The following is a 16,243-nucleotide window of genomic DNA, read 5'->3' on the forward strand; positions in this document are numbered from 1 at the left end:
AATGTGAATGTCAACTCTGAAACCAATATAAGCAAGAAGTGCTCAGAAAAATCGACACACTCAATTAAATGAAAAAAAATATGTTATAAGATCAAAAGCACCACAGGAAAAAACAAAAATGAATGGAATTTCTAAAACACTTTACCCTTAATTTTTTTTGTAACTAAACTAGTTATTTATTTATTTTATCGAAGGCTGCAGCACAGTTACCGCGCACAGCCTCTAGAGGGCGCGAAAGTATAATCATATCCTGTAGTGTGTTCTCCTTGCTCTTCTTCGTTGGTGCTCTTGCCATGTTTGCGGAAGCTAGGTTACAGCAGCTAGCTGAAGGCTTGTAACTTACATATCTGTCACGTCGTAGCCGTGTTTTTATGTCCAAAATGAACCTACCAAAGGGACCAGATTCTTTGTGCTTCGATAAAGATGTTTTTATGAAGGCAAGTATCCTCTTGGTATTACGTGTCGTCAAACCCTAAAGACAGATATGATGTCAAGCCTGCTAGCATTTTGTAGTTCCCTGTTGATCCAGGATGCTCCTAGTCACTGTTCAATCTCTTCAGTTTGAAACAACTTGATTGAAATCTGGATGTTATTGTCTGTGTGGCTGATTACCAGCTGCTGTAAATCTGTGTCTCTGTGTCTGCAGGATGACTTTGATGTGGACCAGTTTGTGGCGGAGTGTCGGAAGCAGGTCCAGCTGGAGGAGATGAGAGAGGACCTGGAGCTCTATTACAAGCTGCTGAAGACGGCCATGGTGGAGCTCATTAACAAGGACTACGCTGACTTTGTTAACCTCTCCACCAACCTGGTGAGTTCGAAAATAAGAACTGTTGTTGTGCGTTTTGAACACCCAGCAGCTTGTTGTCAACAGGAGGCAAAGGAGGGCAGCTAGAACTCAGTGTCCAGCTTTATAATAATAATAATAATAATAGTGAACATGGTACACACACATGCACAAACAGGATCCTCTGGACATGCATTAATGGAGAGGTCTCAGGGTGAGGGGGCTGCCCACAGCGGGCGCTCCTGAGCTGGTGGGGGGGGTGGGGGGGGTGGGTGCCTTGCTCAAGGGCACCTCAGCAGTGCTCAGGAAGTGGACTGGCACCTCTACAGCTACCAGACTTGGTCGACCGGCGACCCTCCGATTCCCAACCCAAGTCCCTACAGACTGAGCTACCGCCGCCAAGAAAGATTCTTATAATGTTATAATGCCTGACAACTATCAGCTGAAATATTGTATATTCAGCCTATAAATCCAAAAGGCAGTGCTTTTAGTTTATCTTTTCACACATGTTTATTGTAGACAGATATGTATAAGGAATCTGCCGTGCAGTAAACCTCAGCATTAATAGTTGTTTGATTTATACGGAGTTTGGTGTTGTGTTTTGCTTAGAGTGATAATTTCTTAACGTTTTCTAAAAATCAGTTTGGTTATTGTTGAAAACGAAATTTCTTTAACTGTTACAGCAATCTTTAAAACACGGTGTTTTGCTCTTCAAAGCGTAAAAGTGAGCAGACCACCCAGTAAATCTGCTAGTTTGAGGGCTGACTTTGTATTTATTTTTAGAGCTCTGTTTCTTTGTTGCAGGTGGGGATGGACAAAGCCCTCAATCAGCTTTCTGTGCCACTTGGGCAGTTACGAGAGGAGGTTATGGTCTGTAATTGATACGTAAAGTCAGTAAGCTTTGATGAATTCACGCCACAGAGTGTTCATGCTATTCACGCGCCTGACTCTCTTGTAATTGCAGAGTCTGCGGTCCTGTGTGAGTGAGGTGATTGAAGCTATAGACAGCCAACTGTCCAAACAGGACGACCTGCAGAAAAAAAAGGTTTGGTTCCTCACCACCTTGTCTCAAATTTTTCATTCATTGTCAAAAAAAAAAAAAGAAAAGAAAAACGTGTATTTTACAATGCACTTTGATGGTCTAGCATGGTGTGCTTGTGATAAATGATCAACTTGTTGTTTTATCTATATGTGATGCTATGCAGATTATGAACCTGATTTCCTGTTTTTTTTCTTCCTATATTAGTTTATCTACCTTATCTAAATAAAATATTACAATTAAACTATTACTTTATCATCCATCAGGTGTACGTTTTGAGGCTGATCCAGGTGGTGCGCTCAGTGGAGAAGATCGAGAAGATTCTCCACTCACAGAACTCTAAAGAATCCAGCTCACTTGAAATCAGCAGGTGGGACACTGACATGTCAGCAAACTCTGTAGATAACCTGTCATTTCCTGTGTGCAGGTTATATTCCAAATATATTAAGTTTAAATACTTGCTTAATGCTATTTATCCTGACCAGGTATGGCATATAGGAAGTCAGTCAATAGATCATTTAGGTGGAATCAAGTCCTGTGTCCATGTTCTTTTTTTAGGCTAGAGTATGAAAACCTGACATTTCGGTTTTGTTTTTTAAGAAATGCATTTCCATGTAATGTCTGTAAACATGTCTGTGTATGTGTGCAGTCCTTTGCTAGCTGGTCAGATTCTGGAGAGGATTGCTACAGAATTCAACCAGCTGCAGTTCCACGCTGTGCAGAGCAAAGGCATGCCCCTCCTCGACAAAGTCCGACCTGTAAGTTGATTTAATTCAGTGTCAGGCATTTAAACAGCTGATGAACCGATAGCTCCTCACTGAATCAGTCAGTTCTTTGGCATAGATTCTCTACTGTCAATCATTCAGTCTTAAAGTTATTTGAAAAAGTTAATCAGTTTCTGTTCATTAAAATACAGAGAATTATTCCAAAACAACAGTATCTGTTCAAACTTGTTTTCTTTTGGTTGTTGTTTGTTGGCTGTTAATTTGATAAGTGTCCGTCCTCTTGTCAGCGTATCGCAGGGATCACCTCCATGCTCCAGCAGTCTCTGGAGGGTTTGCTGATCGAGGGTCTGCAAACATCCAACGTGGTCATGGTGCGTCACTGCCTGAGGACATATGCCACCATAGACAAGACTCGAGATGCTGAGGCCCTGGTAGGACAAGTGCTGGTAAAACCATACATGGACCAGGTAAATGAGCCTGCGTGTTTTAAGCCTCTGTGGATCCAATGGCATTTCTGCTTTTTTCTTAAAATATCAAGTTCATTTCTTCTCCTTCTTTTAGGTGATAATAGAGAAGGCGGTGAAGTCCAGTCCAAACGGTCTCCAGTTGATGTACACCAGATTGTTGGAGTTTGTTCCTCATCACTGCAGACTGCTTAGAGAGGTCACTGGAGGAGCTATATCCAGGTATTCATGATAACATGGCAGCAAATTCACTCAAAGCATGAGTGGATGAAGGAGTTCTCTGTTGTGGGTCAAATACTCTACTTTCATCTGTAAGGCTGTGGGGGCATCTTGACCTCACAATTTTGATAGTTATATTTTTTTATTTGCATATTTCTAACATGATTACAATTCAATATAAATGATATATTTAGATATATTTAACGTGTGGATGTTTCCTCTCACCTCAGTGACAAAGCTGACATCGTGCCAGGTTATGACTTCCTGGTGAACTCTGTGTGGCCCGAGATAATCAAAGCGATCGAGGAGAGGTTGGCCTACCTCTTCAACCCTGGAAACCCCGACATATTCTATGAGGTGAATTATTTCTTGTCTTAGTTTTGTTTATTGTGTTTCTAGCACACTATGCGCTGGTGGACTCAGTTGTGTCACCTGTCTGTTAAGTGAGTGAGTTAACACTTTATCTTCTGTTCTAGCGTTACAGTGCGAGCATGGAGTTTGTCCGGAGGTTTGAGCGTCAGTGCAGCTCACAGGCCAGTGTGAAGAGGCTGAGAGTTCACCCCTCGTATACCAGCTTCAACAACAAATGGAACCTGCCTGTCTACTTTCAATTACGGTACGATTTGCTCAACACCAACTCTGCTCTAAACATAAAGCCTACAGATAACATTGTGTGCAGATCTACCCATGTAAAATGATTAAGTGAGTGAGTTTTAGAGAAAAATGGTAGGCTATTTTTTTTTTTAACCCTTGACTGAGCCAGGCTGTTTGTTTCCAGCATCAATGTAGCCTTGTATTAAAATGATAACATGAGATTTCTAGCAAGCTTCTCTTCCAATCATCAACAAGAAAACATAAGAGTCTATCTTGAAGCAATCTATTTGCAATCACAGTCAAACACATACACAACCTGATATTCCTTCATTTTTACTGGTTGGGAATGGACTTAAAGGTGAGTTTAGACCATCAGCTTAAATGTAGAAGGTTAGATGTCAGTTAAGGTTGAATTTCAGCACAGCATGTCTTTTTGAAGAATCATCTAGTGTTGCTTTCAGTACTCAAGAGACAAGCTTAGATTAAAATTCCAGCCTCTCAGCTTTTTTTTTTTTTTTTACATAAAAAAAGTTGGCAGACGTTCACATGTTTAACAAAGCTCAATTTGATAAGAATCTAGAAAAATGCTGAAGTTTCATGCAGAATGATGAAAATGTGAAAAGTCAAGGATGTGTATCAGCTTATTACTGAACATCAACGTGACACTGGACCTTGACTTAGTGTCCATTGATCTGTGTGAAAAAGAAGAGAATTTCTTCTGTTTGTCAACCTCCCCATGTCCACACATAAACACTCACACTGTAAAGATAAGAGCTTGTGTCCTCATTTCACAATACAGCTTTTCGGGAAATTCCAAAGTTTCCAATGCACACACATGTCATGGGCACAGCTGATGCGTAAGCTCGTGACTAATAGATTGTGTTGTTCTTTCCTTATTTGTATGTCTTGTCCTTTTTTCAGGTACAAGGAAATAGCTGGAAGTTTGGAGAACGCCGTAAGTGATGGACTAGAGGCAGCGCCAGGTATAAACGTATTCTCTGTTATGATCACTTGTGTTAACCTAATGCCACTTGAACTGCACAATCATGGTGTTCATGTCTGTTCACTTCCAGCTGGCAGCAGCACCTACCACCTGCAGGTGTCTGAGGTGTTGTGGTCCTGCCTAGTGAGATGTTGGTCAGACAAAATCTACCTGTCACCTCTGGCCCATCGCTTCTGGAAGCTCACACTGCAGCTTTACGCACGATATGCCAAGTTTCTTGATGAGGTAAAAAAAAACAAAAAAAAAAACAGATGAGGACTTTAAAGATAATTTTTTAAACAAATAAACAGACACATCGCTGTTACCCCAAGCACTTACTCCTCATCTCCTTTGGTATCCTCACAGGTGTTAACAAAGACTCCAACCCCAGAGGCGACCAAAGAGCCAACCAGGCCTCTGCCCAGCTCAGCCTCCTCCACCTCCAGCCGCACATCTTTGGAGGAGGGCGGCAGCGAGAGTGGGAGTCCTGTCTCTCTGTCCACTAAACAGCTGGTCTACATCGCAGCTGACATCCAAAAGCTGCAGGAGAAGGTGTGCGCACAATATTAAGACATTTATTCACCAAAGTATATCCAATTTACATGCTTCTACATGTAAACCTTAAGGGTTAACCGTGCACAAAATGATATGTCAATGACAAAGTGTTCCTTTAAAACAAAACGAAAAATGCAAATTTTTTCTCAGATTCCAGAGTTGTCAGAGATGGTCAGACAACGATTGGAAGCAAACGGATTCAAAAACTTTGCTCTTGTGGAAGGTGAGCTATCCATCCAGTGTATATCATAGTAATGAAGCTTTTCACACACTTTTCAATGTTTGCTTGATCTTACTCTTAAATGTTGCATCTGGAGATAAAGGTAGAAAAAAAGCTGGGGGGTTCAGTACACTTGTAATCACTTGTGTTGCACTTGCATTGATTCATAAAACAGAAGCTGGAATACAAGCTTAACTTCAACACTTCCCAGGAAAGGGAGTTTGAAGATTTCTGCACATTATCTACTGCCGGCCCATTGTTATGGAGATCATGCCCAGAGGCACGAGTCAGGGCAAACCTTAATCTGTTGTTTACTGACATTAAAAATGCCATGGTTCAACCCTAACAGCTTTTTGAAAATGTCATCTTTAAAGACAATATCTCTGCCACAAAACACATTATCATTAACTAGTGTTTTCTTCTATGTCAGATGCTCTTTCAGACTCAAAGGCTTGCCTGTCGAGAAGCATTCCCACGCTGAACACAAAGATGTCCCAGCATCTGACTGAACGCAGTTGCCGCTTCCTGAAGAGCGCCTCTGAGGTTCCGAGACTCTACCGCAGGACTAATAAGGTCAGTGAGGCGGCAAACATGCGCACATGTCCCTCTGTGCTGCTTCATGTCTTCAAATGTCTTCAGAACAATCATTAGGAGCATTGCTGGCCTGACTAAGACAAAACCTGGAGGGATAATACACTGGGTACCATGTCGTGGCATTAACGTTTTTTTCCTGATGAAAATGTTATAATAGACGGGTCACTTTTGCCATATTTAACATGCATTGACAAGTCAGATTCTCATGAAAATCAGATTATCCTGAATGACAAATGATTTTAATATAACTTTTTTTTCTCAACATTAACAAACAAAATAATGATTTGTTATGGATGGATAGATGTCTTTTGTCAGTATCTGGCACCAAAAAAGCATGTTGATTATTTCCTAGAAAAGTGCTGATGACTTATCCTGCAGTCAGGGAGCATATATTTATCACCTATACAATGACATGCCTTCAAAATCAGCAGACATTTATTGATCATTTCTGTCTTTTTGTGCCTTCATTGGAGAGACAGGACAGTTGATTGAGTCAGAAATCGGTGAGAGAGAGTGTGGGGAATGATATGCAGGAAAGAAGCCACGGGTCGTAATCGAAACCCGGGCCGCCTGCTCTGAGTACTACAGCCTCTGATACATGGGGCACACAAACGAACCGCTCGGCAACCTGCACCAGTAACCTTTGAATCAGTGTTGTGGTACCGAGTCCAGGACCCCAGTCCAGGATTTGGACTTGAACCCTGATTTTAAGGAGTTGTGACTTCACTCGAGCATTAAATACATTTACTACAGTGAAGAACTGAAGCCCGTCTTAGCTCTCGGCTCATACTCAACCTTAGGGATTCGGACTTGGACTTTTTTTGGTGACTCAGAGTCAAGGTTTGGTGATAGGACTACAACACTGCTTTGAATACGAATGTGCTAATAAGGTTTTATATACTCAACTTTTTATTTTTATTTTCATTTAAGTGGCAGTGGATATCAAATCAGATTGTTTGCTCAAGATTTCCTTCGCCAAAAAGCTTCAAATTCATGTTTACATTACATTTCATAGCTGTACATTAAATGAAAATAAGATGAAACACGGTGAAAACATGACCTGGCTTTCTGCATCCTCAACAAGAACTTAATGCTGAAACCTTTAACATGAACTATCAACCAGATTCCTTAACACAACCTAATGTTAAAATTGAAATTGTTACAGCCAAAATGTTTTTAAAGCTTTGCTGTGATTCAAACATTCTTTTGATCAGGATGTGCCGGCGCGTGCTTCAGCCTACATGGACAACGCCTTACGGCCATTACACCAGCTGCTGACCGACTCGACCGGGCTGGTTACCCCCGCCACGGCGCAAGAGTGGCTGCGAGTTACGCTGTCAGAGTGCACACAGAGGTTAGCAATTAAACACACACCTGCAAAAACAAACGGGCTCATACTGGGTCCAAGTTTTGAGGAATTGAAATGTATGGCCAGTGCCACTGTTGTTTAATAAAATGACCTTTTCCAGATTTAGTGCTAGTGAAAGACGATATTTCTTTCTGAAGGTGGTAGCGTTTATTTATTAAGATTTCTTTCTTGCTGCATCCAATTTACATTTTCCATCTCTCTTGTGTTCAGGTACTATGAGACAATCTCTGAAGTGCTAAGCTCGGTGAGAAAAATGGAGGAGAGTCTGAAGCGACTGAAGCAAGCAAGAAAGGGCGCGAGCACGGCTACAACAGCGGGAGCAAACGGTGGACCCACTGACGACAGCAAGATCAGACTTCAACTTGCACTGGATGTGGAATACCTGGGAGAACAGGTCGGTGGCACATGCTAATACCAATATGTGCTGACGAATGAATATTAGGTTCTGTGACAAAGTGCACCGTCCCGTAGAAATTATTGGATTTTCTCTCTGTACTACACTCTTGTTTTATTCTTTGTATGTTTCAGATCCAGAAGATGGGTCTTCAGCCAAGTGACATCTCCATGTTCTCCACTCTGATGGACCTTGTAAAAGAGGCCAGAGAGCTCGCTGAATAGAACCAGGGAAAGTAGACTCAGTGGTGACTGAAAAGAATGAGCTTGCTGCACTTAGCCCTGCATTTTCTGAAGACTTGATAAGGAAATCAAAGGATCTGGTAATTGGTAATGATGATCGAACCAAGAAGGATGACGGACAAGACCTGACAGTACTGAGATCTTTTTTTTTAACCCTTTCTTACCAAAAGACGTTTGTTCAATGCCGATATTAAAACCAAATTGCACAAGAAGTCTCCAACGGGAGCTTTTCAGGAAGTTGATGAATGAGAGTGGATCATCATTACTTCTACTGAAGGCATGCTAACGAATGAGGCTTTATGGTGCTGTGATAATGAAAACCTTTTCACCAAATGAGTGCCGCTGGTTGCTCGTACCAAACACTGCTTTATGGATCATTCTTGTTCGGATCACATGTTGGGAAACAACACTAAACTGTAAAGACAGAACATGAATGTCTGCTACTTGGTGAAGGATGAATCTAAAACAAGACTTTTATTGTGATTTAAAAAAAAAAAAGATACAAATCTAATGTATAATATAATTTCTTTAAAATTATGTAACATAACATGGGATTAAATGAAGAACTATGGGTACTGTGTTTTTGTCTGTGATATTAAAAAAGCAGTATTTGGCTACAAAGGGTTGTCATATTTGAAGGAAGTAGTCAGAACATTTAATTGAGTAAAGGTACAAATACCAAATTCTAAATATACTTTGACAAGTAAGTCATTGAGGTTTACATTTAGAACAGTATGACCAGACCAAGACCAGAGTGCTCCGAGACAAGACCAAGACATTTAGGGATCGGTACTGAGTCAAGATCAAGACCCAGGCAGGGCGAGACCGAGACAAGACCTAGACGATAAATATCACTGACAAATCCTCATTTTGTGTGCAGCGTGTCACTCACTTAGACTGTAACACCTGGAAGGTTGCGGACGTAACCGGGGGGATAAATATTGAATTATGAATGAATTGAAGTTATTTGTTATTTAAAAAGAGGCGTTTTCCTTCTAATCACATTAATGGTCTTAAAATAGCCTATCAGCTGTGGTCTTGACCGGTTTTGATTTAAAATCTGGAGTCCACCCAGTCTGACATCAAGACAAGTCCAAGAAAAAATTGTTCTATTCCGAGATGAGCCCAAGACCTTCAAAAAGTGGTCATGAGAACGGTTTTGAGACCAAGTTGGATCTCGAGGTCTAAAACACTTACTGTAAATTAAAGTATTTAAAATATTCAAAGTAATATTCCTCAATGAAGAAGAGAAGCATCTATGGCTGTTATACTATGATATATATTTTAATCTATGGGTTAAGAACAAGCAGGATTTTACTGCAGAAGTTGGTTTGAACTATTTTGTCATATTAATGTGTTTATGATGGCTTAGTCTTATTTTTGTCCATTAGTTGATGGAATTTATGGTTTAAAAAAAAAATCTGATCAAAGGAAAGTATAAAAAAACGGCTTCAGCATAACCTAAAGTAACTTCTCCACAATGTCTGTTTCACTAAACACAATCAGTAGGTAATAATTGAGGGGAGTTTATCATTTGAGAATGGAGTTTTATCTTTGAGCTAGCTAGCAACAATCTTCCTTGTAGTAGTTGGTGAGAAAGTGATTCTGTGCCACATCTCAGTCCGTCACTGCAAAGTTAAATGACCTGTTGTTCATTTAACGCTCTCCATTTCCATAGACTTGTCTCTCCTGAGTTTTTATTATTGACACACTACACATTTAAACCATTTAAAAGGGTTTATAGCGGAAGTCCTGCTTAGAAAAGAAAGACTCAATGAACTTAAGTGAGATACAAATGTTTTATTACAGCAAAAATCGAAAAAAGAAACCAAAATAAACTCTTAGTTACAATATACAACGTTTTAGTCATTCATCGTAGAGAATCATGGGTACTGTAACTACTCTACAGAAAAATACTGTACAGGACTCTGCTATATTAATTTTACAGCTGAAAAAACAAACAACTAAACGGTTTTAAAAAGGATTTAAGTAACAGGTTATATACTGAGTCAAGGAACCACGTTCACTCCTTTGTTTGTGAAGAAAGGTTAAGGCAACACTGTTGAATACTAACAGATCCTTTGTAAGTAGTATTGCCTCTTTTTGTGCATATGATCCAAATGGAAAGTCATCTGAATTATTGATTTCAACTCCCTAAATTAACGGTAAATACAGGCGATGAAGTACATTAAAAAATGAGCTGGTTATATTTATGGAGGTTTTTGTAGGTTGAAGTTCTGTTTAACTCTAGAGGGTCGGGTTGGTGATCTTGCCGAGCATGAGGATGGCGTTAGAATCTCCTTCGATGACAGAAAAAAAGAACGGCCGGTTGATGGACAGTTTCAGTGGGACTCCTGCCTCTTGGATCTTATCCTGAGGTTCTGCTCCTTCCTCTGACATCTCAAACATGACCTTGTTGAACGCCTGTATGGAGACACAGAGATAAGTGACTGATGTGCATAAACACAGAGAATGTTTAGTTGGAAAATAAAAAAAGTGAGCACCTACCTTGTTTATAGTGAAAGGTTTGGTGTTGCTGAGTTGGTTGAACTCAGCCTGGGACCCCAACAGTTTGGCCTCAATTTCTGGATCCATGTTGGTCAGTAGGTCATGCATATCAGTGATTGAAGACATGGAGAACTTTGGAAGTGTGAGCTCCAACAGACTGAGGATGGGCAGAAGGGTATATAGTTTTAGGTTTCAGACGAGCACATAGACTTATTTGCGACCAAAATATAACAATACTTTATTTATATGTATTTATAGATTAATTCAAGCTAAATGTTAAGTGAACTTATGTACTTATATATTTGTTTGATACTGATATTGAATTAAGCCCATTACAATTAACACTGAATGCAACCTTACTGTGTAATAACTCTTGTAACAATGTCTTGGTGCACAAAGTGTTTATAGTCTTTATTATCATTATTGCTATTATAATTTATATTGTATTATATTTCTAAAATCCTTGTTCACCCTTAGTAGTTTTTATTTGCATTTATTTGCATGCAACGTTTTTTACTTCTCTTCTTGTAACAAGTGAATTTCCCTCATAGGTTCAATGAAGCTTAACCAATTTTATCATATATTTTCTGGTCTTCTCATCATTCAAAGCGCTTTACACCACATGTCAGCAGTCAACCTTAAAATTAACATTCATATGGCTACACCTCTTCAAACAATTTGGGGTCCAGTATCTTTCCCAGACACTCTTTTTCATGAGGATTGTCAAGGTTAAACAATCTGTTGATTACTAGACAACTCCCTGCACTTCAGAGCAACAGCTAAGGTATTTTAACTCTAATTTAGGAATACAAATACAGACTGCAGAAGTGGCTTTTACAAAAAGTGTCCTGCAACAAGTTCAGCTACATTAAAAAAGGCTTACAATTTTAGAATAAACAATTCAATACAAAAAGTTACAACATAACACCATTAAAAAGTGTTTGCTGCTGGAACTGCTTAAGCTTAGCAAGAAGTCCAGATAATGATGACAATAAAAGGCTGAAGATGCTTAGGATTTCCAGTTCCTCAAGGAGGGACTATCAACAATACCCACCCTTCCTGGAGGTTCTGATACCAGTCAGACATGACATCGGTGCGGAGCCTCGACTCTATGTCGAGCAGGGAAGCCTTCTCATGAGGCAGCACAATCAACATGTAGGACCGCTTGCTTAGGGACAGCTTCACAACTGTGCAACGACGAACCTTGGTGGTATGGAAAGGGACATTTTACAAATCTTTCCACTTAATAGGCTTTGGGAACACAAATTTGCAAAAGTATATCTCAGATTTTACATATTTAAAAGCTCCTGAACTAAGATTTACCTTATCATTGATGAAGTGGTACTGACCCGTGTGGGTCATCAGTGGGGCCATTACTGTGGTTGATTCATCCACATGAAACTCCTGCATGGATGTCCTCTCTGGTTGGAAGGCTGTCCTCCAGTTGCCTGAACAGACATGGCCAAAGAACACAATCAGGTACTGCATTAGTTGAAAGTTCAATAGGCATTGTTGTCTGCAGGTTGTAAATTTGGTACGTCAAAGACCAATCTGCCAATGATAAGCATGTGTATTCTGAATAACAAATGCACAGAAAATGTAGTGTTATTCTGTTTGTGATAAGTGATCAGATATTTCTTCCTTCCTTCTAGAATTAATGAAAGGCGAAAATGCTAAATGCTGTTGATTTAAAACAAAATCAAAAGACAAGCTAAGTCTTGAAATTAGATATCCGATGTCATACTTTAAGTCTCAAACTGTGCATTCTACAAAACACACTCAACAGAGGTCTCAACATAAGAGAAGAAGAATCTGACCTTGGAAATAGAAGGACGTAAGGAACAGAAGGTCGCTGCTGGGGTTCAGCTCATTGAAGATGCTATTCACCTTCCCGCCGGATGTATTGTCCACAAAGCTGTTCACCAACTGCTCTGCCTCCTGAGGTTTGGAGAAGTCAACGCTGCGGATGAACGAAGTGTCTGAGAAGTCATGTGTGCCTTGAATAAAGTCCTCGGACAGTTGAGCATCCTGGCGAGAGAAGGTCCACACCTGGTTTGTGATTTCGTCTTTGGGTCCATCATCCACCAGAGAGTTGATGCTCTGCAGGGTCTTGAGGACCTTGTGTCCGTCCACTAAGGACACACAGTCCTCTTGGTCAGTGTCGCTGCTCAGGCCCAGAAGAAGCTGCAAGGAAAGGAGCGAATTGGGAAACATTTAGTTCATTGATTGAACTCACAAGACTCATTTACAGGATAGATTACAACAAGCATACCAATCTTTCACTCATTCAAAAAGCACACTTTAAAAAGGGAGTTGTTTCCATACCAGAACCAGTATGTGCCACGCAAACTGCCTAAAATGCGGTATCAAGAATTGGCCATAATGCCAAAACAATCTACAGGTTTTAATCATGCTGTTAGCAGAGGGATTATTGAGATTGGCTCAAGTGTTGGTATCACAATCAGTATAAGGCAAAAATGGTAATAGTAATGGCTATAAGACCTGGAAAGAGCTTGCTGTCCTCTTTGAGGCTCCCAGGTAAAAGGTGACGAGGGATCCGTAGGCGTTGACTGGAGAGAGGAGGGTGTTGGTGCTTTGCTGTTTGCTGCTGAGAGCCTGGTACATCCTTAGACCCAAAGAGTTTAGAAGCTGTGCCAGAACCGCCGTCCTCTCAGTGATGTTCTGCTTCTGTGTGTCCACTTTGGACAGGTCCCTGCTGTCTGGTGTTAGGACTTCCATATCAAGGGGAGCCACTGGAAGTGTGCTAAGGGGCTTGGATGTCTGGGAGTGCATGGTCTCACAGCTGACATTTTCAGCCGCAAAGAGGTGGAAGGGGTGGATGTAGACGCGGTTTGCTTGGCTTCCTGAGAGGTAGCAGCATAGCAGGAGGGCTAGAAGCAACAGCTGCAGAATCTTCATATTTACGTTGTGTTGGTGGTCACCTTAGAATGATTTCTTCTGTGGAGGGAGAAAGATATTTTTAGTTTCAGATTATTTATGTGTGAACTGCCAGATTTTTTGTGAGCAATGAGTAATGGGTCGCCAGTTGAATGGTACATTTAGTTGGAAATCTGGCTAAATCTGGTTTTCTGACTCCGACAGGATTGGCTGGCAGGAACATTGGACATAAAGCAGCATGTCAGTGATGGATTGATTGCTTTGTGTGTCCTCCGTCTTTCTGGTCAGTGAATGACAGCAGGCATTACCCTTTGCAACGGAGGTCGCATAGATAATGAAGACGCATCTACTACGTGCGTCTATGTGTGTGCAAATTTGAAGAGTGTTTACTGACTTAAACAATATGGTTGTTGCCTATTTGGATCATGTTAAAGCAGTGTTTAGATAGGGAATGCACAGTGAGAGAGCTTTAAAAGTCATCACCATAAAATGACTCAACTGTTCCCTTTGACAACATTTGTCAGTATTACTTTAGAATCTAAAAGATTTTAAAAAATTAACACAAAGATAAAGTATATTACCATAAATAAATATTCTACTCAAGTTCATTGAGATACATTCCACAATTTCCTTTCAGGCCATTGCATCTTATTGCTGGAGCTTCTGAGGATTGCAGAGAAACCATTGTTTATAGTTGTTTGAGCTGACAACGCCTCTCCTCATTTTACATTTATTTGCTTTAAATGTGTGAAAGTGAATGCTCTTATGCAAAAAAAAAAAGGACTTTACCCTTGAGTTGAATATGCAGAAATGTGGACTGATGGACTTTTGGAGGAGCTGAGCAAACACTAGATTGTCCACTGTTTGGACATGTACCATGGGACATGGCCTTGGTCTTTTATCAAAAAAGCTCTCAAATGTTCTTATACACAAATAACCTACCTGTGTACCTGATGACTCCATCACAGTGATTTAAAAAATGGCTTACTCTTGATTGCTGTTTTTAAGTGTGTGTCCATATTCAGAATTCTGATGAGCACTACAATATGATGGGATTGATAATAACCTTGGGTTCAAGTCGAAACATTACAGCAAAAGTACTTTTTATTGCTATGAATAATAATGATAATGATAATAGTAACCTTTATTTACAGAGCACTTTTTAAAATCAAGTATAAAGAAGATAGTTGTCTAGAAAGTTTGTAAAAACGACAGATGACAGAGGCGGTTTCTTGAAAACCAATTGTATAAATTTGGAACATGATTTGATGGTTTGGAAGAATAAAATGGTGAAGTCCAATCATTCTCACTCAGATAGTTCCCTTAAATTTGGATGATTCAACATTCAGAAGCAATGTTTGGAAACATTTTTTAAAAATTTGCTCTTACCTTGTGTTTCTGCTGCTGCTGCTGCTGAGAGTGATCCTGAATGAGGTCCCAACTCTTCTGCTCCCTAATTTAACCCCGCCGGCCAACCAGCCGGTGCTCCCACTCTGGTTACTGATTAACCAAAGCAACATTGAGTCAGGGACTCTGCTGCCGTGACTCACAGCCCGCTTTGTACGGACGTGCTTCTTCTAGAGATAAATAGGTCTGACACAGATAGGAAAGAGACCACCCAATGTCCCCTCCACATGTTGACATGACGCAAGCGCACCCTGGATGGGGGTTAAAGGAGAGCTGGTTTCACAAAGGAGCAGTGGGGCGTACAGGGACAGCTAGGTTTGTTTGTGTTTGAGTGTGACTCACTGAAATGTCATCAGATTGTGGAGATAGTTATTTGTGAAGAGGGAACAGTGCTTGTGATTAAATGTGCACGTTCTTCAAAATTTCGCATAACATAGGGGTCAAACAAATTTGAAGCAAACAAGTCTCAATCCTGAATCACTTGTATCTATAAGATAAGAACTTTTAGGAACTGTAAATAGTATGGGAGCTGTGTGGAAATTTACAAAGCTCTTCAAGATATTTATACGAGTTACAGTATTCTCCACAACTATCAACCTCCAAGATATGATTTTGGTCTGTATAAACTGTGTAAACTGAAGAGAATTGGACCAATCTCAGAACCCTGAGGTACTCTTGTTTTAGTGTTTAGAAAAGATGATTTATCAAAATAAACGTTACTCAACTAAGATAGCAGTTATCTTTATGAACTTGGCTTTCTCCTGTGTTTCTTTTATAATCTATAAATGATTCATATGATCAAATCCCTGACATAAATGCTAATCTGTTATTTACAGTGACCATTGAACTACCTTTAATGATAGGTAATATAACAGAAAGGTTTTATTTCACAACAATGACCTTAAAATCCACTTTAATTATTAGCAATATAAGAGACACTGACTTGCATTCAAGCTTAATGAGCTCCTTCAAAAGTGAGAAGTACTAACTATCTAGAGCAGGAAGGGAAGAACATGCAGAGTGTTGAGGGTTGGAGTTGAACCTTGGCAGCCAGCTTCTAGGACTACAGCATCTGTACATGGGGTGCCAGATTTTAAATACTGCTTGATGTCTTCTTATCTTGTGTTTTTGAGGTTTTTAAATGCTGCTTCTATTGAGACTACAATGACAATAAACTTCCTTATGTCCTTATTAGATATTTTCAATCAAATATAGGGTTTCAATAATTTGCAACTCATCACATTCTTTG

The 16,243-nt window shown here is 40.0% G+C and overlaps 2 protein-coding genes across 2 annotated transcripts; one reads left to right on the plus strand and one right to left on the minus strand.

Moving 5' to 3' along the window:
• Positions 1-277: 277 nt before the first annotated feature.
• Positions 278-8,752, plus strand: cog2 (component of oligomeric golgi complex 2). The gene is made up of 18 exons (XM_020639214.3): positions 278-437; positions 647-808; positions 1,589-1,654; positions 1,749-1,829; positions 2,090-2,193; positions 2,473-2,581; positions 2,836-3,015; positions 3,110-3,234; positions 3,462-3,588; positions 3,708-3,847; positions 4,747-4,808; positions 4,899-5,053; positions 5,174-5,359; positions 5,513-5,585; positions 6,013-6,155; positions 7,391-7,530; positions 7,756-7,939; positions 8,074-8,752. Exons 1-18 carry the CDS (start codon positions 372-374, stop codon positions 8,161-8,163), a joined length of 2,193 nt encoding a protein of 730 aa, XP_020494870.2. The 5' UTR covers positions 278-371; the 3' UTR covers positions 8,164-8,752.
• A 1,214-nt stretch (positions 8,753-9,966) lies between these two features.
• On the minus strand, positions 9,967-15,135 carry agt (angiotensinogen). The gene is made up of 7 exons (XM_020639162.3): positions 14,977-15,135; positions 13,192-13,647; positions 12,507-12,873; positions 12,013-12,137; positions 11,744-11,892; positions 10,690-10,846; positions 9,967-10,605 (listed from the first exon to the last, which is right to left on the minus strand). Exons 2-7 carry the CDS (start codon positions 13,606-13,608, stop codon positions 10,429-10,431), a joined length of 1,392 nt encoding a protein of 463 aa, XP_020494818.2. The 5' UTR covers positions 13,609-13,647; positions 14,977-15,135; the 3' UTR covers positions 9,967-10,428.
• Between the last annotated feature and the right edge of the window lie 1,108 nt (positions 15,136-16,243).

This window comes from Labrus bergylta, chromosome 10 (genome assembly GCF_963930695.1).
Source record: "Labrus bergylta chromosome 10, fLabBer1.1, whole genome shotgun sequence".
Classification (NCBI taxonomy): domain Eukaryota; kingdom Metazoa; phylum Chordata; class Actinopteri; order Labriformes; family Labridae; genus Labrus; species Labrus bergylta.

Excerpts from the sequence above, each read along its gene's own strand:
- agt (XM_020639162.3), bottom strand. The coding sequence starts at position 13,608 with ATGAAGATTCTGCAGCTGTTGCTTCTAGCCCTCCTGCTATGCTGCTAC. Across the intron at positions 12,138-12,506 it reads TACGTCCTTCTATTTCCAAG|GCAACTGGAGGACAGCCTTC; the intron begins GTCAGATTCTTC and ends ATGTCTGTTCAG. Across the intron at positions 10,847-11,743 it reads TATCAGAACCTCCAGGAAGG|TCTGTTGGAGCTCACACTTC; the intron begins GTGGGTATTGTT and ends GCCCATCCTCAG.
- cog2 (XM_020639214.3), top strand. The coding sequence starts at position 372 with ATGTCCAAAATGAACCTACCAAAGGGACCAGATTCTTTGTGCTTCGAT. Across the intron at positions 1,655-1,748 it reads AGTTACGAGAGGAGGTTATG|AGTCTGCGGTCCTGTGTGAG; the intron begins GTCTGTAATTGA and ends TTGTAATTGCAG. Across the intron at positions 5,054-5,173 it reads ATGCCAAGTTTCTTGATGAG|GTGTTAACAAAGACTCCAAC; the intron begins GTAAAAAAAAAC and ends GTATCCTCACAG.